At 35.1% G+C, this 23,667-nt stretch overlaps 2 protein-coding genes across 2 annotated transcripts in view; one reads left to right on the top strand and one right to left on the bottom strand.

Annotated features, from left to right (window-relative positions):
* Positions 1-22,279, bottom strand: part of LOC111517524 (cytochrome b5) — a 28,891-nt gene extending 6,612 nt beyond the window's left edge. Inside the window, exon 1 of the mRNA XM_023173705.2 lies at positions 22,028-22,279. Coding sequence (XP_023029473.2) covers positions 22,028-22,138 — 111 coding nt within the window. The 5' untranslated portion in view covers positions 22,139-22,279. The remainder of the gene's footprint in view (positions 1-22,027) is intronic.
* LOC141485572 (uncharacterized) lies at positions 8,653-11,070 on the top strand. The gene is made up of 2 exons (XM_074182442.1): positions 8,653-8,732; positions 8,959-11,070. Exon 2 carries the CDS (start codon positions 8,959-8,961, stop codon positions 10,831-10,833), a length of 1,875 nt encoding a protein of 624 aa, XP_074038543.1. The 5' UTR covers positions 8,653-8,732; the 3' UTR covers positions 10,834-11,070.
* Positions 22,280-23,667: the final 1,388 nt, after the last annotated feature.

The following is a 23,667-nucleotide window of genomic DNA, read 5'->3' as shown; positions in this document are numbered from 1 at the left end:
TGACGATACATCCTTGATATACTCTTCTATGAATTATTCAGCTCTTGTTGATAAGTTCATGGAAATACAAGAAAAAGCGGAGCACTGGTTCAGTGTCAACAAACTCATGATGAATAAGGAAAAAGTGCAAAAGATGATTGTTTCTATGGCTCTGCCATTACCTGAATTCCAGTGTGTCAAATTATTGGGTTTTACTCTGGAGAATAGGCTAAATTGGTCAAGCCATATTTCAAGTTTGAAAAGTAAGCTATCGAGTGATTTATTTTTTCTTAGACAGCTGAAACCAATAACAAATTTCACTACGTTGAAAATAGTATTCTGCTCGCTCATACAGTCTCGCTTTTCTTACGGTATTCTACTTTGGGGAAATTCTAGTGATGCCCAATGCATTTTTATATTACAGAAAAAAGCTCTGAGAATTCTTGCTGGAATCGGTTTTAGGGATTCTTGCCGTGAATCATTCATCATTCATGAAATTATGTCGGTGCCTTCTTTGTATTAGATATTCACAAAAGATCCCCCTTGTTTCCCAACAGTTTACAAGATCATGATACACGTAACAGCAATTTTATTAGACCTCAACGTTTCAGGCTGATAAAATCACAAAAATACTCCTATGATTTCAAATTGTATAATGCACTTCCTGCCGATATTAATTCCACTTTAGAATATTTGAAACATGTGCGTAGACACACTTTTGACGCAAGGAAGATGCTCGCCGAACCTCCACATTTAATTTAAATATGTTAATATACCCTGTAAACTTGTTACAAATTTTTACTGTTTATTTTATAGACTTGTCATAAATGTATTTTATACATAACATGATCAAATAAATATATCTATCTATCTATGAATAATGTACGGAACGCTTTCGAGAGTAGACTGTATTATTGTATGGAACTGGGTGGAGGTCATTTTGAACAATTCGTCCTTTGATTTTGTTTCCACTGATAATATTTGTTGTTGATTTCCTTATTAAAATGAACGACAGCGAATTTTTTTTAAATAAAACGTTCAACTTCTAATTTCTCAATAACGAACGAACCAATTTCGAAAAAAATTACAGAGGTAATAGAGGGACACAATATCTTTCAAATGAGGTATCACTCGACCCCCCATGCCATTGAAAAAATAGAGGGGGTAGTTGCTGACCGCAGGGGGGTGAAGTTTCGGGTATGATTTTCATATCAGAATTAGTCCCCCAAGAAATAAAAATTGACGTGTTCTTTGAAATGTTCGATTACATGTTCGTTTCTGACTTACAGGGGAGGTCAAGTTTTCATTGGAACGCAACTCATACATGCGAAAGTTACTCATTCTACACTCATTCATCTTTGTTTTTCCATACTGGCTAAGGAAGCTAAAATTTGGTATACAGATGCTTCTTAGGTCTTAGATGAGCATTAAAGGATTTTCAAATATTCCCACTGGGGATAAAAGGGGCGCTTTTACATACGAAAATTGAATTTTCATCACCGTGTCTCCGTACCGCTGCTATATTATACAGTGCATTTCTTTAATTTCCCCCCTCCCTTTTATTTTTTGAACGGGTCAACTCAAAAAATTGAAATTTGGGATAATGAAATAAATGCATGAATACTTTATTTTGAAGTGAAATTGACAGATGAAACTTTCAAGATGGCGATTTGGTGCCATCTGGGGAAAAAATTAAATCATTTTAAAGCTTCTGACGAATACTTCACAACCCTAGAATATGAAGTCAATATCTCCACCTAATAATTTCCTGAAGACAAACACATTAATATCGATATTTCTAGAAATATTCCTTTTTATCCGCATATGGCAATTTCAACAACCCGATAAGCTTTGTTAAGTTATTTTTTGTTAATAAAAACGACCAAAAAAATGTCAGTACGACAGAAAAAATTAACGTTTGGGCAGGAATTTTTGAAAACCATATTGTAGGACCTCTATTTATTGATCCAAATTCAACAGGGGAACTGTTTTTGAACATGCTAGAAACTACTGTTGACCCTCTCATCACTGAAATCGTCGAAGCGAATCCTAATGAATTCGATATGGATTTTGTATTCCAACAAGATGGAGCACCACCACATTACTCCAGACACGTGAAAAACTATTTGGATAATAATTTTCCTGGTCGTCGAGGTCCTACAGAATGGCCAGCCCGCTCGCCTGATTTGACACATTTGGACCTTTTTTATGGGGATATTTGAAACAAAGAGTGTACGAAACTGAACCTGCTTCAATATTGGATATACGGCAGATAATAATAAATATTTGTTTCATCACTGTTTCTCCTTATCGCTATATTTTCGGAGGATGAAATTTTGTATGTAGATTCGTTTCAGGTTGTAGATGTGCAATAAGAAAGGATTTTCAAATATTCCAGCTAGCCCCGGAGGAAAAGGAGCATTCATAAAATAAAATTACCTTTTCATCACTGTTTTCATTCCCCTTAATTTCCGGTGGGTGAATTTATATTTAGTATCAACATTGCACCCGTGCGAAGTCAGAGCGGTTCACTAGTTTATACATATTAGTAAGTTTCAATAGGGAGAAGATTGAGCATTAGATATGTTACTCAAATTTTGGTTTATTTTTACCTTTTCAGCACTCTGGCAACTTCGATTTGGCTCAGTAAATCTCCTTTGGAAATGGATACTCGAAATGTTGCCTAATTTAATATTGATCACGCCACACACATATTAAAAAAAGGAGTTGTAAATAGTCAATAAGGGGAAGAAATGAATAGGATTGGTCAATACTTTATGAAAATCCAAATCAAAACTTATTGTCATAGTGAAAATCACAGTAAAGTACATTCGTAAATATTAATAGGGATGAACTTGAGCTTTAGATATGTTTCTCAGAATTCTTAGAAGAATTCGTCAGATTGTGCGAACGAGGCTGTTGAATGTCATTTACATTATCCGTTTTAAGGTAGTCACCTATCTGAAAGCCTTTCGAGATTAGTGTTGTTTGAATTTTGATATGAGTAAAATTTGACTGAAACACGTGTCCTCATTGACTTGGTTAATTTTTTAAACTTTTCTTTGAATGCTCTCGCCAAAACCGAAAAAACGTTCCAATATTTTTATTTCATAGAAGTTACCGATTTTGAAAAATTTGGCATACAATGTATGGATATATTATACTGAAACAATGAAAGGTATTATGACATTTTATGTAACCGATTGGATTTATCTTGAATTTCTCTACCAAAACGTTCTCTACTTTTAGTCTGGAAACCAGAAGGTAACCTTTTTCAAAAAATTTGGTTCTCAGTTCATAAATATTGATACAGCATGACACACTTAAGATAAAGACACCCCTGTATTTCAGTCATTTTTGAAAGCAGATATTTGATTTTCAGTATGTACTGGAGTAGACCTTCATGAGTGACTCCCCTAAAGACAGTCCTAAAACTCTCGATATTTCGCTTCGCGTTGATGATATTGAAATAAATTATTTGAAAAAGTTGACCAGAAATCGATTTTGACCCTGTATACCAAATTTCAAGGCAAAATTCGAATTTCATATTCAAGTCCGATTTTCAATTAGTGGTTCTGAGAAACAACGAAAATAATTCGTTTTAACGAAGGAAAAAGAATCAAAAACCTAATATATTCATTATGAATACATTTGTTTCATTGATTTTGATAATTTTATAATTTCTGTAGCTTTTTATTCGAAACCATTAGTTGAAAATCGGACAAAAAAATCAAATTTCGAATTTTGGGTTGAAATTCGGTGTTTAGTAAGGTCAAAATCGATTTCTAAGCAACTTTTTTGAATAACTTATTTAGGTATCTCCAACGCGAAGGAAACTTTAGAAAATTTGCCTTTTTCGCGGAATTGCAGTAGGCTGGGTTTGACTTGTTACTCAGATTAAGTATTGCGAAAAGTGCAGGCCATGAAGGTCTACGCCTGAACCAAAAATCAAATCTCTACAGAATGTAGAATGTACAGTGTGCCAACACTGTACATTCCACACCAATGTATTTTTTCAATATCACCACAGACACACTACATATTCCTTTGTTTCATATCTTCAAAACGAATTCTGGGTCGGTAAAATTTTAATTCTGTTACGCACAGAATAAATCTGCGCATTTGCATAGAATCTTTTTTTATTAATTTAATTAATTCTTTTTAGTCATACTGGAAACTTGTAAAATCTCCATATGCCAATTTTGAATCGAACCGAACTACAACTACAAATATCGTCCGACATCTTGTTTTTTGCATATATAAAATAATCATAATTTCCTACTCTGAATATCCCCACATACTAATTTTGATTCGAATCGAACCCAAATCACAAATTTCGTCCGTCTTGGAGCCACCATATTTTTTTTGCATTGACAAACAAATCATACTTTCCGAACCACCACTTATCTTATAACGCATTGTCACCGAATTTATGTCAAATTAGTATCATAATTTGGAATACGGAACAGTTTTTTCCGCAAGAGGGCGCCAAAATAGAAAGTTAGGTAGCGAAAATTGACACGGCCGAATTCCCTATGAAATTACTTTTTTAACGATGTGTCACACTTACTACTTTCCCTATTCAAATTGTTTGGGTGATAGTGACCGAGGGATGGGGGGAGAGGTATGACAGTTGAGGTTATGATTGGATTACAAATCGAACATGTGTTTCGAAGATATTCGATCTGTTTTGTTTTCGGTGTCCCACCCTGTATGGCTCAAACCATTGCGTATTGTGATAAAATTCAATTAATATAATATATAATACACTATCAATATTTTTCCAAATAGTTTCAATGTATTTTCTATACCCTTGATTTTAAGGAGTTAAATAAGAGTGATTAAAAATATTTACAAATCGTTATGTTGGTCACAAATAGACAACGTTTGATTCATGACATGACCAAAGACATTTGTCATTTCCGCGTCTTTTCTATGTAAAGAAATGGTATCTTTCTCCATATATTCTCCATTATATATTTAGGATATCTTCAATGATGTTCAAACTTTTAGGATACGTCAAAAATCATTGACAGAATCAGTCTGGAGTTATATAATGGAATTATTATGACTATTCCCTAACCCAAATGAGCAGATTTTCAATTAACCCTTCTCATTTGATTTTCTGAATGAAGATCTGGCGGTTAAAATATGATTTAGATTCACGGATTTCATTAAATGTTTTCTTATAAACGAGACGAAACAAACAGGTCACTATTTTGACCTCTGGTATCAGAAACAGTAATGTCGATCGTCAACTGTATCAATGAGATATTGTGTGATACACCTTTGTGTCATCGCAAAAGAATGAGTAGGTATGTACGATAAGCAGAATAACACTTTTTTCGCAATTGTTGTTGAACTTTGATATAGGGCTCTTTCAATACGGTATTCAGGTTAACTGGCAAATAAAGATCCAGTTATTGCAATTATTTAAAACACAATCTACAAATACAGGATTTTTAAGAATGTTATTCGTTCAACACGTTTTTTATGAACGTGCGCCTGCTAAAATCCATGTCATAATAATTGTTCTGTCAATAGAACCAAGGTTATGCATAATGAGTATTATTTAGAGAATTGTTAGGGAGCAGAGTTCAACAGGTCAATTTTCAATGATCGACACGCTCTCAAAATCACAGTATGTTTGATATATTATTTGGGTACCAAAATTTCAGTAAATATTAAACTATTTCAGTTCACCATTTTTTTTAAATTCAACTGAGCCTACTGAAATACTCAGTTTGTTTACATGAAAAGTATCTGAAGGAATATACCATGATTTCAATGAACTATCAACTACAAACGAGTACCACATTTTAGATAAAAAATGAACACAAAATTCCCTGATATAAATTAAGTAATTTTTGTGGAGGAAAAGAAATCTACCTTTTTTGGGAATTTTCATCTTCCACGATCTGAGAAAAAGTTATAATGAAGAACTTTATACATATGTGTACGGGGCATAGTTCACCTTGATGAGTTACTGCGAAAATTCAATACATCTTTCTCGAAGAAAAATGTACTGCCTATCAGTATTTTGTCGACTAAAGTCGATGCAGTGTTGCCGAGACATAATATTGGTCCTCGCAGTCAACGCACATACCACTGATGAGATTAGCCGCAGTAGCAGACGAAACGTTTGTTACTTCAGGTGTCATTCGACCACGGCCTAACAGCCCGGATTCCATTCTATGAGTCTATCAAATGGATACAATTAAACAAAAACTATAGTGAATGGTTGTTTACAAATTGTTTATCCTGTAATCATAGTACTAATTTGTTTCTTATTAATGCCTAGTAAAGCATAAACTTGAAATGTATATATTTTAGTTGTGGAATTGGCCGCGGTGGTAGTGCGCCCGACTTACGATCGGAAGATCGTGGGTTCGATTCCCGCCTCGACCAGATATTTTTCTCTAGAGAATTTATCTGGTTGAAGCTGGAATGATTCTGCAACCGTGTTAGGAATCACACGTTAAAAGGTAAGACCTCGTTAGTCCTTAGCTCGCACAAGTTCTCGTATGGGGGCGACAGCTGATTAACTACTTTACTACTACTACTATACTTTGTGTTCTGATCCTACATACAAGCAACAATTGTTGCTTCCGTAGGTTGTTCAATATTTATTTGTACTATATTTCTTATGATGTCAATATTTTGTACAAGAGCAAATAATGATCATGATTATTCGATGTAGTATCTAGGTACCCAGTAGTATCTCCATCAGACTTCTAGATTATAATTTTGATGACCTTAATTATTTTCTTAATCACCTAAACGAACAAGTCAAAATAATAGTAATGATAATGCCAATAATAATAGTATATGAAGTATATTAAAATGAACTGACTTTCCATAAAATCAAATTTATGATACTTGTAAGCATGAAAACTAGTATGGTATTCAAATCATAATTTTTGTTTATAAATAGTTCAATTGTGAACCTTTGAGAAAATAAAACCAAAACTTGTCGCAGCGTCGACATGTTTTAATGATAATCTTCGATTCTTGAATACGTGAGGATTTTTTGTTCCTCAAATAGGGTTTGATCAGACTGTTGATTTCTTCAAAAAAACTGTCGAATACGCACATTAACGAAATTTCAGTGCAGTTCCACGTAGCTCGTACTGGGGATCACAACTGTAAGTAACGATTGTAAAAACAGTATTTGTCCGCACTGCAATGAGCACAAAAATATAGTCTGAGGTTCCCCTCAGAGGCAAGAATAATGTATAAGAACCGGGTGGTTACCTAAAATAAAGAATGAAGATTTAAAAGAATGATATTTTAAAGCGTGCTTGTGACAATTTTTTTAAAGCCTTTCTATTCAAAAATAAGTGACAATGAACTTAAACAATGAAAGTTACGGTTCTTTTAACCAAAACTGAGCTCTTCTAACACCCTGTATATTTCCTATAATCACCACTAAAAAAGAAATTGAATTTCTAATAGGTAATTTCAGTGACCAATGATCGTCTCTGAGATATCAACCAATGACGTCACTTCAATAGTCCTGTCAAATCTAAATTATACAGGCTGATTCACGGTGGATGGCTCATTAGACGTTTCTGGTGAACCAGACATCGGACCACTTAGAAAATTTAATGGAGCATATTCGGATATTCTATATCCAACAAAAATATTATCGGCAAAGCGACATAAATTTCTTGAGGTTCGTTAGCGATAGATTCGGATACCTTTCGTTGAACTTTCTACATGTTCTGTTGATAATTTTATCACACTGAGCCAAAATAATAAACAAATTCATAAAAACTTATTTTGAATAGTTTCGTCCTATCGTTTTGGAGGTATTTGAAACTTCTGAGGTGACGAAAATGTCAATATTATTAGGAGAATGTCACAACGTTATTAGGTTAGGTCCAAAGTGAGTAGGTCTATTCGACCCTCCACCGCAACCCATAAGGGTTTATTGTGGCTCACACCTATTCACACTCAACCAAATAAACCCAGCTTCTTAACGAAGCCGATTAGTTTGTATGTTGAGTGGTCTTTCAGGTCAGATAGTACGGCTCTTCCGAACTCTAAATACCTGATTCGCTCCCCAGCGAGGCAGGCACAAAGTATATGCTCTACTGTTTCATCGTTAATGAGGTGGTCGGATAGTAAAGGTGCAAGTTTCCCATCTTGATACCCGCGACAATCTTCCCATATAAGGGTTTTTGCACGTCAGCTAAACTTGAATGCAAACGTTTGCTAACCTGCTCATGGGGGGATTTGTTCCTCCACTTGAGACAGATTTTGCGTACGCCGCTCAATAATTTGGTTCAAGACGGTTTAATAAGGTACCCCGCTCTTGAGGAGACGACTCAATCGTTTCCTGGCTGCACCACCAAACCTTTTTTTTAAGTTCAGTTATTGGATCAGGAGTTGGAGAGTTGAGAAGCTCTCGCTCCTGATCTAAATTACAGGGAGATCAGTTGGAGTCGTAAGCTCGACATCCATCTCCTCTGTAGACTCAGCGTCAGAAAGAATGTTAGTTTACAACGTTATTACTGTCAGATAGTAGGGGAAAATAGGGCAATGCCGGTCAGTGGGCAATACCGGTCATACCAATATTACCTTGAAAGGAGTTGAATCTGGCAACAGCGAATCGCTCTAGTGGCGGATTTTAGTATTGTCGTACCGACCGCCTTGAGTAGATTCAGTCAGAGACAAGCGCTGAAGTAACACGATTGGCGGTTTTGTTTTCATGGTGTTTCTTGTAGTTCCACCAACTCTGAAAATAAGTTGTAAGTACTTATATTTACTATTTTTTAGAACTATACCTATTTCAAGAGTAGGTTACCTCACCGTATAATCCTCTTACGCTTCAATATGAATACTATTAAAACCCTTAAGACTTCAAATGATTTTTGAATAAGGGCATGCATGTGAGGGTAAAACCAGTCAAGTGACCGGCATTGCCCACATAAAAAACGTATTATTTAATGTTTTTTTTAAATTTTTTTATTACAGATGCCGAAGCCACGTATCAGAAATACTGAGAGGGCAAAGTGGTCTGTTGAACATCTTAATGCTGCCAAACGATTATATGAACAAGGTGAGATTTCTATGCGAGCTGCTGCTAAACGATTTGAAATTCCATTTTCCACCTTGCAACAAAGAATTAAAAAGAAAAAAATGGTTACTCCTACTATGGGCAGAAACACTGTTTTCACCGGGGAGCAGGAGGAAGAAATGGCAAACCAAATAAAATATCTAGCATCCATATTTTATGGCTGTACCAATAAGGAAGTCCGACGCATGGCATTTCAGTATGCTGAAAAAAATGGCATAACCCATAATTTTAATACCGAATTAAAACTAGCAGGTCGCGATATGCTGATAGCCTTTCAAAAGAGAAATCAAATTTCAATACGAAAAGCAGAAGCAACTAGTTTAAACAGGGCTACTGCCTTCAATAAAGAAGAAGTCAACCGGTTCTACGAACTTTTACAACAAGTTAATGAGAAGCACAACTTTTCACCGAGAAACATCTACAATGTCGACGAGACCGGAATTTCCACGGTCCAGGATCCGGCAAAAGGTCAAAAGAGGGTTGGTTCGATGACAAGCTGGGAAAGAGGTCGCAACATAACAGTTGTTTGTGCAATGAGTGCTGCTGGAGGTTTTATACCTCCAATGTTTATTTTTCCTCGCCAACGGCATTCATCCCTATTGGAAAAAGATGGTCCTATTGCAGCTGCATATGAATGTTCTAAGAATGGTTGGATAACAGAAGAACTATTCGTTAAATGGCTAAAACATTTTGTGGTTCATGCAAAACCATCCGAATCTGACAAAGTCTTATTAATATTAGATAACCATTCAAGTCACGTTTCACTGGTAGCCTATGACTTTTGCAGAGGAAATAATATTACCATGTTATCCATACCACCCCATACCTCTCACAGGACTCAACCATTAGACGTTTCGTTTTACGGACCACTCAAGTCCTATTATAGGAATGAGTGCAATCTCTACATGAAATCCCATGCAGGAGAAAAAATATCACCTTATGAAGTTGCCTCATTGTTTCGAAAAGCTTTTGCTAACGCTGCATCGGTAGGTAAAGGAGAGGCACGGTTCAAAGCAACCGGAATCTACCCCATTAACCCGCATGTCTTCAAAGATGAAGACTACTTGGCTGCTGAAGCTTTAAATGAGCCAAAAGAAATAACTGTTTTCATCAATGAAAATGATACTAAACTTGACGATGATATTGCTCAAGATATAGGGCCGGGCCAAGAAGTGACAGGATGCTCGAAACAACATTACTCTTCAGAAAATATAGTCTCTGCAACACCTTCTACTTCAAAACCTCTGTCCTCACTCAATTGCACTGTTGAAGATCTCCTTCCGAAACCAAAAAAGACTACGAGAGTTGAAAAACCAAATCGGAGACCTAAACAGCACTCGACCATTCTAACTTCTACACCTCTTAAGGACCTATTGCAAGAAAAAGAATTTAAGAAGAATGAAAAACTGGAGAAGAATAAAGGTAAGACGAATAAAAGAAAAGGTTTGAAGGACGCTAAGAGAAACATAATAGACTCGCTTGATAAAAGTAGTATTGAAGAACCAAAGATAGCAGACATCACTACCCGGAAAAAACTTCGAACAAAATTAAGCAAAAAACAAACAGAGTCGTCCCCGGAATCTGATATTGATATGGAAATCTGTAGTGATAACGAAAATTATGAAACAGATTTAAATGTTTGCCTTGTGTGCAATGATTATGGACCAAATAGTGAAGTTTGGTATAGATGTACAACATGTGGACAATGGGCACATCAGTTATGTTCCGGGAAGGATACACCGAGGGGATATATTTGTGATTTTTGTGTATGACCGGTATTGCCCATGCCCATGACCGGTAATACCCACAGGTCAGGACAATTCCGGTCAATGACAAGTTTTTCAAATTGAGTGTTTTATATTACAAAATGTCAGTTTTTTCTTTTCAATTGTGTTCAATTACATAGAATAAATGTTACTTTATCTTTTGCTTTCATTATAATAATTATAGGTTTTGTATTTTCACTTTAATGCTCAAATATCGTTAACTGACCGGCATTACCCCATCTTACCCTAATCATGGCCTGCTTACAAAATACCGAATGGAAATATCGTTCTGAAGAGACATTTTCACAAATAAATGTTTCAAGTCCGAAGCTTGACTAGTTGGGTATACACATGATATATATAGAAAGAAGGCAAATTTTAACAGCTTTCTGAATTTGTAATAATACAGAGGGTGTTTCATTCGAAATAATCAACTTTCGGTCTCTTTTTCAAGAAAACGAGAAAACTGTAATTTTTTACCATCCTGTATTGAAGTAACGGAGATTACGCAGAAGTGTGGGAAGCCTCCAAGTATCACCTAACTCCAAACCAAATTTCGGTGCCATAGTATTCCTTGATTAAAGATATCAGCATTTTTAGAGGTCACGATTTTCGAAAAAAAATTGAAATTAATTCACATTTCGAAAACGGTAACAGATAGGTATAAGGAAATATTAAAAAAAGTTTTCAGCTAATTGTTGTAGATTCCAAAAATAATATTATATATAGGGTGTTGCATTTGTAAAAAATCAAAGTTGCTACCACTTTCTAATGAAAGTGGCAACACCGCATCGTTGAAAATATTTTAGTTGGGTAGAGAATGTCCAAATAAAAGCGATCAGTTGTCTGGTTCACCTGAAATGTCTAATTTGCCATCCACCGTGAATCAGCCTGTATACGTTGCAGGCGGAAGTACAATCAAAGTCTTGGTAATATACCTAATATGGAAAAACGTCAAAGACTGTATCAATTTTCAGATACGGCACAATATAGCAACAAGAACGGTCCAAACTAAACTCCAATTTTTTCTCTTCTATCATATCAACCTTCCAACGACACCACCGCCTTAACCTCACTCGCTTTGATATCCATCAAGGTGATTTAATGTGAAATGTAACTAATATCAAGCATACACTCAAATTTCCGCCGTTGTGACAAAATCAGAAGAAAGGGTAGCCGGGTAGCCCCAACCTTTGTGACAACCGGCTTGACAAACAGTTAGCAAGTTTGGAACCACTTACAATAAGGAAAAATCCGCTAATTTACTATCCCTCAAGCATAATATAAAAAATTCTTTATAATTACGGACTCATTGGGTGGCATTTAAGGTACCCAACAGATATGTCCGGATAATAAGCTCCCCATTGAAGAATCATTTTAAGCAATGACAAGAGAAACCAACTGGGTTCCATCAGAGGGAATGAGAGGAAACACTGCAAGACAAATGCATAAATTTAGAAGAGGAATTAGCTCACAGCGATCACAGTGAAATTAGTAATTCATGTAGAATTCACAATCGGAACTGAAAGAATTGAATTGCAACATAAAACCGCGAAAAATATCTCCGCAAATCATTTCACACGGCTTGGTACCAGCCGTACTCCGAAAGAAAAAGCATCGTTGTCTAAAAAAAGTAACAACTCCATTTTATATGTCATAAACATTTCCAACTATTCAAAATAGTTTGGCTACTCTAGATATGTACGTAATCTGGTCAACTGTGACTGGTCCGAAGGTATGAGTTATGCATCATTTTGCCTACTTACCCAGCAGAAAAGAGTCACATAATTGACAATTTTTTGTGAATAATTTCAATGCAACTTTCAATTTAACATCAAAAAATTATTGGCAGTGTGAAAGAAACTCTGATGTGAGATATCAAATACCTTTGCACCACACCACTAGAGAATTGTGAGCCACAGTTCGACGTCACGATTCACAGAAATCCGTGTACCTAATGCAAATATTGATTTAACCTTATTATCTGAAGTCACATTATGATTTAGATGCACTACCTCGATATATTTTCAATAACAATTATGATTCCTTAAATAGTTCAAAAATATCCATTTCCACTCATATCACTTTATAATATCATGCGGAACGAGTTTCTCCGGTGTTAATTTTTTTTAACTATTCGACATGCACGAATATTTTTGGACAATACCCCGATGAAGGATTTACTTTATATGATCATTTATTTGTGCTTTATTTAGTATTTTCATTTCAAAGTTTAAATAACTTTTGTGATTGAAAAATCTACCCATTACATTCGATAATCTTATGCCTAAATTCATAAAAAGGTTTGATAAGTAGTAGTTGTTCTATATTATTATTATTATTAGGCCAACGGTTTTGCATGTTAAATGATTTTTTTAAATTTCTGATAAGCAATATATTTTTCTCATTATATTCATAACTGTAACCGTCCTTATTTTTAAATTGGCTTTAGATAATAGGCAATTACCATTTTATCCAACCTTTAACAAATATGAATGTAAAACTTGAATAGCGATAAGTCACCAACGTGAGGAACTGTGTAGGGAACGGAAATGCCGCCATATTGCATGTGAATGTGAGTCACAGGATCATAGAAAACCAGCAATATTTATGAACAATCAAAGTTGAGCACAGAAGAGTATGAAAAACGTCAAAAAAAAGACCTGTACAAATTAATACAGTGAACAAAATGGTTGGAATGGGTTTCATGAAAAAGTTGAAGGAAAAACGTAACAGACCCCAACCGCGCCCCGTAGCCATTAATCTGGGTTCTGACATTGTCAGATATTGACAAATGACAAATATTTTTCAGATTATTCCACACGAAGAGGACCGGGTATCTGCCACACATACTTACAAAGTCGTAGGTTCACATGGGAGACAAAGGAATTGTGTTTTCACCTCTCTGGAAGATATTTAATTATTATTCTGAGTCCCACCCTCGAGTATGCGTTTGTAAAGTTATTTCCGGACTTTGTCTGCAGGTGGCGCAGTGGATATCCTACTGAATTAACTGCAGATATAGCTTATGACTAGTTGGAATCAATTTTTCAGATTAGCGTAGAGGGCTCCCTGTCTGACCACAGGGATATCCTCGCTGGAGTGCCACAGGGAGCTGTGCTCTTGTCCACGTTAGACTTGCTTTACACCAGCGACCTTCGGAGGTCCGAGTGTGTGAAGATGTCTTTTTACGCCGATGATACGGGCTCTCCTCTCATCTTACATAGGTCGGGAGCTCCGGATAGTCTATATGCAACGTGCATTGGACGACCTCAAGCGCTGGTACCTCAAATGGAAGTTCTGAGTGAACCCGGAAAAGACTAAAGCGATAACCATGGGAAGAATCATATCTTCTCCGGCTAGGAATGTGAGGGTTCCTAGAAGGGAAATCAACTGGCAAGCGCGGTTAAAGTACCTCGGCCTTCTAATAAACCGTAGGCTCACCTGGAATCCGCACATTGAATCCGTCAAAACAACGATCAAGGGTCGGATCACAAGTCTGTAGCCTCTGATCAATAGCTCCGGCTTCAATCACCGGTAGGCGTGTGTGCCAGGTCCCGTTCTCACATGTGGTTCACTATTGGAATTTGGACGACCGTTATAAAATCGGCCGTCCACAATCGGTGTGTGTGCAATTAGCCTAAGGAGCCATTAAAGTTAAAGTATTAATATACGTCGGACTGGGGGTATTAATATAAATTTTCCAATGATATATGCGTAGGTAATTTAAATTTCGTGAAAACTAATTTTGCTTAAATATTTTATTTTGAGAAGGACACTTTATATTTGAAATAGTTTTTTATTTAGGATTGTTACCTTCCACAGATCTATAAAATAATCAGAATATTAAATTTAAAAATAAATACAAATGTAGAAAGGACAAAAAATTACTGCATTTGATAAATTAGCTTTTTGAAAAAAAAAAAACTAATTTGTCAATAACCTGAATTTATAACATTTTGCATACAAAAATAAATATGTATCATCTAGTGACGTTTTTAAAACTATTCATAAGTGGTAAAGTCTTCGAAACGTCACCAGATAAGTTAGAAATTTGAACATCTGAAGATGATCGATCACTTGGTGATCGAAACACGTGTCGAGGTGTTAAAATAACGGTTTGGTGTTGGAATTTAAACTCCAGTAATATCGGAATTTCGGGTTGAACCGCGCTCAAAGTTTCGCATTGTTCAACGTTTCGGCTTCCACTTTGAAGCCATTTTCAAGAAGTAGAAAAGTGTGGCTGTACTGAGAGACACACTTCAGGGTTTTGATGTTCTGGTCTGGCCAAACTTTCGAGACGGTATGACCCTCATTGACTCATTTTTCTATCAACATGCTCTTTCTATCTTGTTTTCTAAAAGTGAAGTTCAGCTCTTGTAATATCTTCCATAATCTAGTTCTTATATCTGGAAAAAAACTATCTTCATGAATAACTGACAAAACAAATAGTGTACTGTTTTCCTAATAGAATTCTTGACTTCTTCATCGATAACCAAACTCTTTCTGCCAGTGGATACTTTCGGCTCCAAAAATATGTTGTTTTCTATTGACACCGGTCATATTCGCGTTTTTTTGCGCTACTTCCTCCTTACTTTTTATTTCTGGCGAATATTGTATTCTTAAAGAATTATAAACATTCATAACAGTTGCTTTTTCATTTATATTTGAAGCTGATAGTTTCGGACGCTTCACGGTTCCCGAACAACTAGCTTCCATGTTGTAGGTATAGCCTTTTATTCAACGCGCTCTCGAAGTAAACTGAAGAATATCACGACTAACCCTTCTACCATGGCCCTTAAACTCCCTATGGAAACTCAACTCAAGTCGATCCTATTGATGGGTGCAGTGTGTCTGTTGACGGTGTAATTGAAAGGAATATATATTTATACCGCCTTCAAAAAACAATGTTTTTTCAATCCCTTTCAACTAAATACTTATTTGTTGGAGAATGTCTTTGGTTACTACTGGACATATTTTCACATTTGTCGTATTCAAGAATGAATTTTGTATATTCATTTATTCAATTCGTCGAGAGTAAATGATTTGAATGCGGTACGCCTATGGCACTAATATATATAGATATACTGCTGAAGTTTCTCTCATTTCTGGACAGACTAGTATAAAATATGGATGAATTTATATTAAATATAAAACAGTTCTCTCTTCCGTCAAGGCTAATTCAAGTTATTCTTAGAAATTTTCTTTTGTAATGAACCATTATAACAAATAATGACAGCAATTGATTGCGTGTGTGTATATACCTATTAAATCTGACTTGATAATATTTCGTCACATCACTTGCCGTTTTTGAATGCGATTTTTACCTTGAAGTATTAAGAATATCAATTCATCAAATTTTTCCTCTATTAACAAATTTTTTTGTCCAGATTATCAAAGAAGGTGGAGAAATGGAAAAACTAAATAAATTCGAATTAAGCGTCGGTTGAAGTGATCAAAAAGAGCAATCGTAGAAATATAGCAAATAAACACGTGTTAATAGTTAAAAATATACTCCTTTGGAAAAGGATACTCGAAATGTTGCTTAATTTAATATTATCACTGAAAACAAATCAAAACTAACTGTCAGTGAAAATCACAATAAATTACTTTAGTAAATATTATTAGCCGGGCGGTTCGACGTAGGTGCTTTGTTCACTCAGTCAATCCGGCCGATGTGTGAGTCGATGGTTCAAGCCCCAGGCTGAACGCTCGATTTTCACTGGCTATGGTCCAATCCGTGTTGGGAATCACACGTTAAAAAGGTAAGACCTCGTTAGTCCTTAGCTCGCACATGTTTCGACTTCTGAGGGTTGTCGTTCGTAGGGGTGCGATAGCTGGTTAACGGAAAACATATTTTAAACAACATAATAGGGATAAACTTGAGCTTTAGATATGTTTCTCAGAATTCTTTGTAGATGTGGATAACCAGCAACCATATTTAGTCCATTCCATATCATTTATCAATTATCAGCACTGATACTAATAAATACCTATTAGAAGAATTCGTCAGATTGTGCGGACGAGGCTGTTAAATGTTATTTACATTATTCGTTTTAAGCTAGTCACTTATCTGAAAGCCATTCGAGATTAGTATTGTTTGAATTCTGATATGAGTAAAATTTGATTGATCATGTGCTCTCATTGGCTTGGTTCATTTTTTCACTTATCTTTGAATGATCTCACCAAATCCGAATGTATTACAAATTACGTTCCAAGATTTTTATTTCATAGAAGTTACCGACTTTGAAAAGTTGTGCATACAAGTAATAGTATGAATAGATTATTGAAAAAATGAAAGGTATAAAATTTTATGTAACCGATTAAATTTTCTCTACCAAAACGGTCTCAACTTTTTGTCCGGAAACGTAAATATTTTCAAAAAATTCGGTTCTCAGTTTATAAATAGTGATACATTCCATAATAATGAATTTTTTCATGGAAAATTAAACAAAAAAAAATTACGCTTGATAAAGCTATTGTATAGCGAAACACGTGTCACGGTTTTTGTAAAACCCTTTATAGCAAAAATCATTTAGTAAAGTGTATTAATTAGTTTTAATATGGATTTTCATCAAGTATCGGCCAGTTGTATTCAATTTTTCAACCACAAAGGTGAAGGGTGCAGATTCCTTTTTTCACATGGTTTCTCTGACAAGCCTATAATCTATAATATTAATCTGAAAAAAATTCATTTTGAAATATTCTCAAGATACAAGCAGACAGATCTATTCAAAATACATGGGTGGGGGCATAGAGAAGCAAAAAAAATTAATTTTCCCACAGAAGTCCAAATATTGTGAGCAGTGAATATTATGGTTAATCTATTCGATGTTGGAAATATGAAAACTACAGTATCAATAATAATAACCCTAATTTTCCAAGTTAATGAAGCTTTCCTTATTGACCATTTCATATTGTTTCATTGGCTACTCTGACTGTCAAATGTTACTAAATGGACGATAAATATAAATTTTAAAAACCATCTAATTTTTTTGGGATTATGTCTGCCATTTTGCTTCCATTGCTGCCATTTGTATGTTTGCAAAACAGCTGTAACCTATAATTATAATACTAACTGCGAGGCAACTAGTCCAGTTTAACAGACTTAAAGCTACTAAAAATATGAGCGACAGATCATTGGGTTCAGAATGAAGTGTAGAAAAATAAACTTTGCTGATTTTACGGCTCTCAAAAAATTGCAATTGCCACTGAAAAATGGAAATGAAAAAAAGGACATTTACTATTTCGTTTAAAACTAAAACTATCAATACTTGGCTGCACCATACTGATGATGGGCCAAAAGCCCGAAACACGTGTCTATGGTTTGCCACTTTCATGAGTGCTATGTCCAATATTAACTTATGTTTATATATCAAAACACTCAATAACTTTCATATTTGTATATATATATATATATATATATATATATATATATATATATATATATATATATATATATATATATATATATATATATGATATATATATATATATGATTAATATTCCGGAGAGGTGCATTGTAACATGCTCAGGGTTGCCCCTTTCCTCTCATGCAAACCTACGACTTTGTAGGTACGTGTGGCAGATACGGAAAAACAACAACCCACCCAGCTAATGCCGCGCAGAGAGTTGAAGTAAAACCATCAGGTACTTGTACAACGTCTTCAACTGCAGAGAGATTCTATGACTAGCTGGAATTATTTTCATTTGGTCGTGATACTCACGGTTCACACCGTTCTGAAGAGACCATGCCCGGTACTGATGATGGGTCAATCACCCCGAAACCAGTCTATCGGTTGGTCGGATCGACCAAACGAATACTCCATATTTCGTGAATCATTCGTGAATCGATATCTCTAACACTTCAATTGAAGGTTGAACAATTTGTATTGTCACTGTGACTTGAACATATTGATAAAATGATAGGATATATTTTTTTCATTAGATACTTCATTGTAATTATATGTCCCCCTTGAGATAAAGTTATCTGATTATTTCATTACTTCAAGGTAAAATTCATTTCATAAAACCTTCCCAGAAAAATGTTTCAACTCTCAAGTGTGAATAGTGTGTGAATAGGTGTGATCCACAATAAACCCTTGCGGGTTGCGGTGGAGGGTCGAATAGATCCACTCACTTTGGACCTAACCTAATTTATACAAATTGAAAGAACAATATAACATTTTTTCTCCAATGGAATCTCATTCCTTGAAGTATTCACATTACACTGTATTTTTTTCAGCGACTGGTGCGCAAATAATGAATGGACTGATCCGTTGCTTGAAAATTAATAACTCCATTATTATTATTATCACGGATACTTGTGATCGAGTCTTGAGTATCTAGATTGAATAAATGGTGATATCTCTAACACTTCAATTGAAGGTTGAACAATTTGTATTGTCACTGTGACTTGAACATATTGATAAAATGATAAGATATAATATTTTTTTCATTAGAGACTTCACTGTAATTATATATCCCCCTTGAAATAAGGTTAACTGATTATTTCATTACTTCAAGGTAAAATTCATTTCATAAAACCTTCCTAGAAAAATGTTTCAACTCTCAAATTCTTTACTAACTTGTGCATTCAATATAGGTTCAAGGTAATCGAAATGTTCATACAGTTAGTTAATGTTCAGATAAATCAAAATTTTACGAGCTAAACATTATTGTTTTGCCAGGATGTTTGAAAGTTTCAATGTTTACCCAAAATTATTCCTTTTTTTATGAATTGATATGATCTGATGGAATTGATGGAATGTCATCAGTGACACTAAATGAAGAAAGATAGTAACAACCTAATTTCATAAAACGGTATTATGAAAAATGCCAAACGAGTATAAGGTAGATAATATAATTTTGCACATATTTGTTTATAAATACAACTGAAAAATAATTAGAAGACACTGATATACAATATTATAAAATTTGCTCTAGATAACACCTTAAGAGTTTTATAACCTCATGAATACCAAGCTGTTTCTTCAAGATAGTGGAAATTTAGACCAAGATTTGGAAAATATTGATTTCTTTGCAAATTTTACTTGCCATATATCCCTATAGTATTTTCAAGAAAAGTTTGCACTGACGTCATATGTAATGATAAAATATGCCAAATTCAGAAAACAAGTTTTCAAAGACATTAATGATTGGGTTACCAATTCTGGTCGGTGTTGTCATGTGCAAATTCAATATAGAAGTGTCTTACTTAACTTGCTCGAAATGTGGAATGTAAGTGAAATCATTGCATTTCTCAAAATGCACACATCTCTTAAGAGTGCAACTTTTTACACGTTTTGTTACACTTCAGATACAACTAGTCATATTTCCAAAAGTTGGGCGGAGGTACAAGTTTTGACTTCTAATTTGTGATAAACAGATAAACAAAACTAGGTTCAACTAAAAAAAAAATAATATACCGCGAGCTGATAGAATAAATAGTTAGTGTGTTGCATATGAACCTATTGAAGTGCATTTTATCGAATTTTGGCAATGGCGTTGCCAAGTCTTATGGACATTTCTGAATATTTATCAAGCACTTTGTCAATTTATACTGGATAATCGTTGATGTTTTTTTTAGTGGAAAGTTTAAATAACATATAGAACCTATTTTCATTTTGAAATGAATTTGGAGTGCCGTCGGCAAAAATAGCTTTTTCGCCACGCTTTTACAAAAACTCATATATCTCGGTTAACACTATGATTGTTAATGAAATTTTCACCAAAATATTAAAAATAACCAATAGAAAACAAAGATTAACTCACTGATGATTGAACGAGTTAAATTTTCAGAAGTATTCATCAATTGAAGTGCTTGAGATATGGATGTTTGATTATGGCATGTTGTAGGAATTTCAAGTTCGTTTTGCAAGGTTTTGGCATATAAATTAGGTGTTATTACATGCCTTCTAATTGCTCAGGGCGTCTTCCATCTGTGAGTAGCTCTATTCACAAATTTCCAAATGACAAATCTTGTCAAATGGCTTATCAGCAAGAAACATTTCACTCCAATTGATTACCAGTTGGCAATGAAATTTATCTGAGAAGAAAATAATTTTAATGAAAAAATGTAAAAAAAAGGAAACTACAAATCAACAATGAGTGTGGAGACGGATTTGTGATCAAACACAGCGCTGTTTCGACCCACCAGGTCTCATCAGTGGTGCTCAGTTGAACTGTCGAAAAAAGAACAAGCCTAAGAGTAAAGGTGATGGTATTCTCTTGGTTATTTTTGATATTTCAGTAAAAAATGTATCAACTTTCATACAGTGTTAACCAAAATATGCGTTTTTCTTAATGCGTGGCGAGAAAGTGCTTTTTCTCGACGTGCTTTTTCTTGATTTGAAGAAGGAAATAGGTTCTATATTGAATTTGAAACATTTCATTGAAAAACCACCAACAAAGTGTCAAAAATTCCATTTTTTTTCAACTTTCCTTAGGGTACTCCAAATACATCACTGATTATACAATATGAACCGAGATATAGGATTTTGTAAAAGCGTGTCAAAAATGTTTTTCCCCGACGGCACCACAAATTGATTTGAAGATGAAAATAGTTTTATATGTAATTTGAAACTTCTCACTGAAAAAAAACCATTAAGCATCATAAGGATCATCCAGTATATAAGTAGAAAATTCTTGATGAATTTTCAGCAACTGTTCAGAAGATTTGGCAATATCGCCCGAAAATCCTACCCTATTCCAACTTTCTTGATAAAACCATAGCGAGAGAACCAGGGATAACTTCACTCTAAAAAGTAAACTTTACTTATACATTCAATACAAATGAATACCCTTCTCTTGTGGATCAGGCTTGATTAGTTGTTATTCACTTCCTGTTCATTACCATTACCTATTTATTATTGGTCTCCAAAAGTTGTAACATAGGTAGGCACTCAACGTCATTTCATTGTTTCAATACAAAATCATTACCCTGGTTCAGGAATTATTTGATGTAATTAACTTCTGAAAAGTTGATTTTAAAAAGAACTGGCCTAATTCGCATTATCAAAAATAAGAGAAAAATTGGAACAGTTCCCTGTATTAGACTAGGACTAAAAAATATATAATCATTCTCACAAATTGCTAATCAAGGCTTGGTAACCAATATCAAGTGTAGGTTAATACGTTTATCGAGAAATCGAGACAATACCTACAGTACACGTTTCGGGAACTACTTTTAAAAACTTACCTCGTTCAAAAACGTAGTTAAATCATATACTTTGTTATGTATCACAACCCAGGTACTTTTATTATCATTGTGTTCTTCGATTTCTTTAGTAGAAAATTGTTTAAGAGACATTTTGTCGTTTCTTCGATATAACTATACCGACGAAAGCAGAGATATTACGCGTGAGCACAAAAGTTTTATTTTCTAATTGATATTCGAGATTATCCTTGATCTTTGAACGAAATCTACTTCGTGATAAGGAATAATGACAATCCACAAACAAAAAGCCTTATATGGTGGGAAGTGTCGCCTTGTTGCCATATCATCGAACTTATCGGTGGTTTGCAATAATGATTATACAAGTCGCAAGGCTAGCCAAATTCTCTTCACATGATCAGATTATGCAGTTAAAAAACGCACGTGGATGCGAACGAATATTAACTATTATGTTGACGTGTATTTTCATAAAGTTTTAATCAAGAATTCCTTTGTGCCCGATCCAAGTTCAGGTTAATGAAGACTAAAAAAATAAAGTCATTTCATTGTTTCAATATAAAATCATTACCCTAGCTTAGGAATCATTCGATGTAACTAACTACTGAAAAGTTGATTTTATGAAAAATTCTCCTCAATAGCTTCCTCAAGCATGAGGAAGCTATTGTATAGCAAAACAAGTGCCGCGGTTTTTGTAAAACCCTCTATAAATTGTATTAATTAGTTTTTATTTTAACAGGTTGGAGCCTAGCTCCGTTACTGTTACGACGTGTGTTCATCAGGAGGACGAACGAGATGGTATGAAGGTCCAGAGACATCCATACCGCCCTTCCTAAATGGAGAGACTCGTCGGAGCCACTTGACCCCAAACGCCTCAAGAGTAGATGATGACAGACTTGAACATCGTGTTATAGAGTACAGACTTTCAATCCGTCCCTCGATCTTTGCCTTCACATTTTCGAAGTGCAGTGTTCAGGTGAGCCTACGGTCTATTAGAAGACCGAGGTACTTTAACCGCGCTTGCAGGCTATTTCCCTTCCGGAGACTTTCACTTCCATGGCCGGAGCAAATGTCGTTCTTCCCGAGTCTTGTGTAAAGATACCTTCACACGCTCAGACCTCGAAAGGTCGCTGGTATATAAGGAGTAGAGCGTAGGAGAGAGCACGTCACGCACTCCAGCGATGATCTCTCTGTTGTCAGACAGGGAGCCCTCTATTCTGACCTGAAAGGTCCTGCTCTTTAGAAAGGATATAATCCACCGGATCAAGCCGCGAGTCATGTCTTCGTGTCATACACGATCGAATGCCTTCAAAATTCAAATACGACTGAATTAACTTTTTTGTTGGAGTTCAGCTCCTTGATGGTATTTTCGACCAGTTTCAGAGCCTGTAACTCAGTGGAGTGTTCCATCCGGTAACCGAATTAATCGTCAGTCATAACATTTCAGTCCTTGACTTCTTCTTCGAGCCTTTGCAGAACGACTCTTTCACCCAGCTTAGTCATCGAGGAGAGAAGACTGATAGGACGTATATTGGGAGTCTTTTTGACAAAAAGGGGTCCAAATCATCACACCAGGAACATTTCATGCATCTTGATTCACCAAACAGAAAAACTATATTTCACAAGAAGGAAGTATTTCCTATGATCATTAAGTATTCCCTATGACC

This window comes from Leptinotarsa decemlineata, unplaced genomic scaffold (genome assembly GCF_025532065.1).
Source record: "Leptinotarsa decemlineata unplaced genomic scaffold, Ldec_3_MD MMD2_tig00026328_RagTag_RagTag, whole genome shotgun sequence".
Taxonomy (NCBI): Eukaryota; Metazoa; Arthropoda; class Insecta; order Coleoptera; family Chrysomelidae; genus Leptinotarsa; species Leptinotarsa decemlineata.
This window is presented reverse-complemented; position numbering and strand designations above follow the sequence as displayed.

Excerpts from the sequence above, each read along its gene's own strand:
- LOC141485572 (XM_074182442.1), top strand. The coding sequence starts at position 8,959 with ATGCCGAAGCCACGTATCAGAAATACTGAGAGGGCAAAGTGGTCTGTT.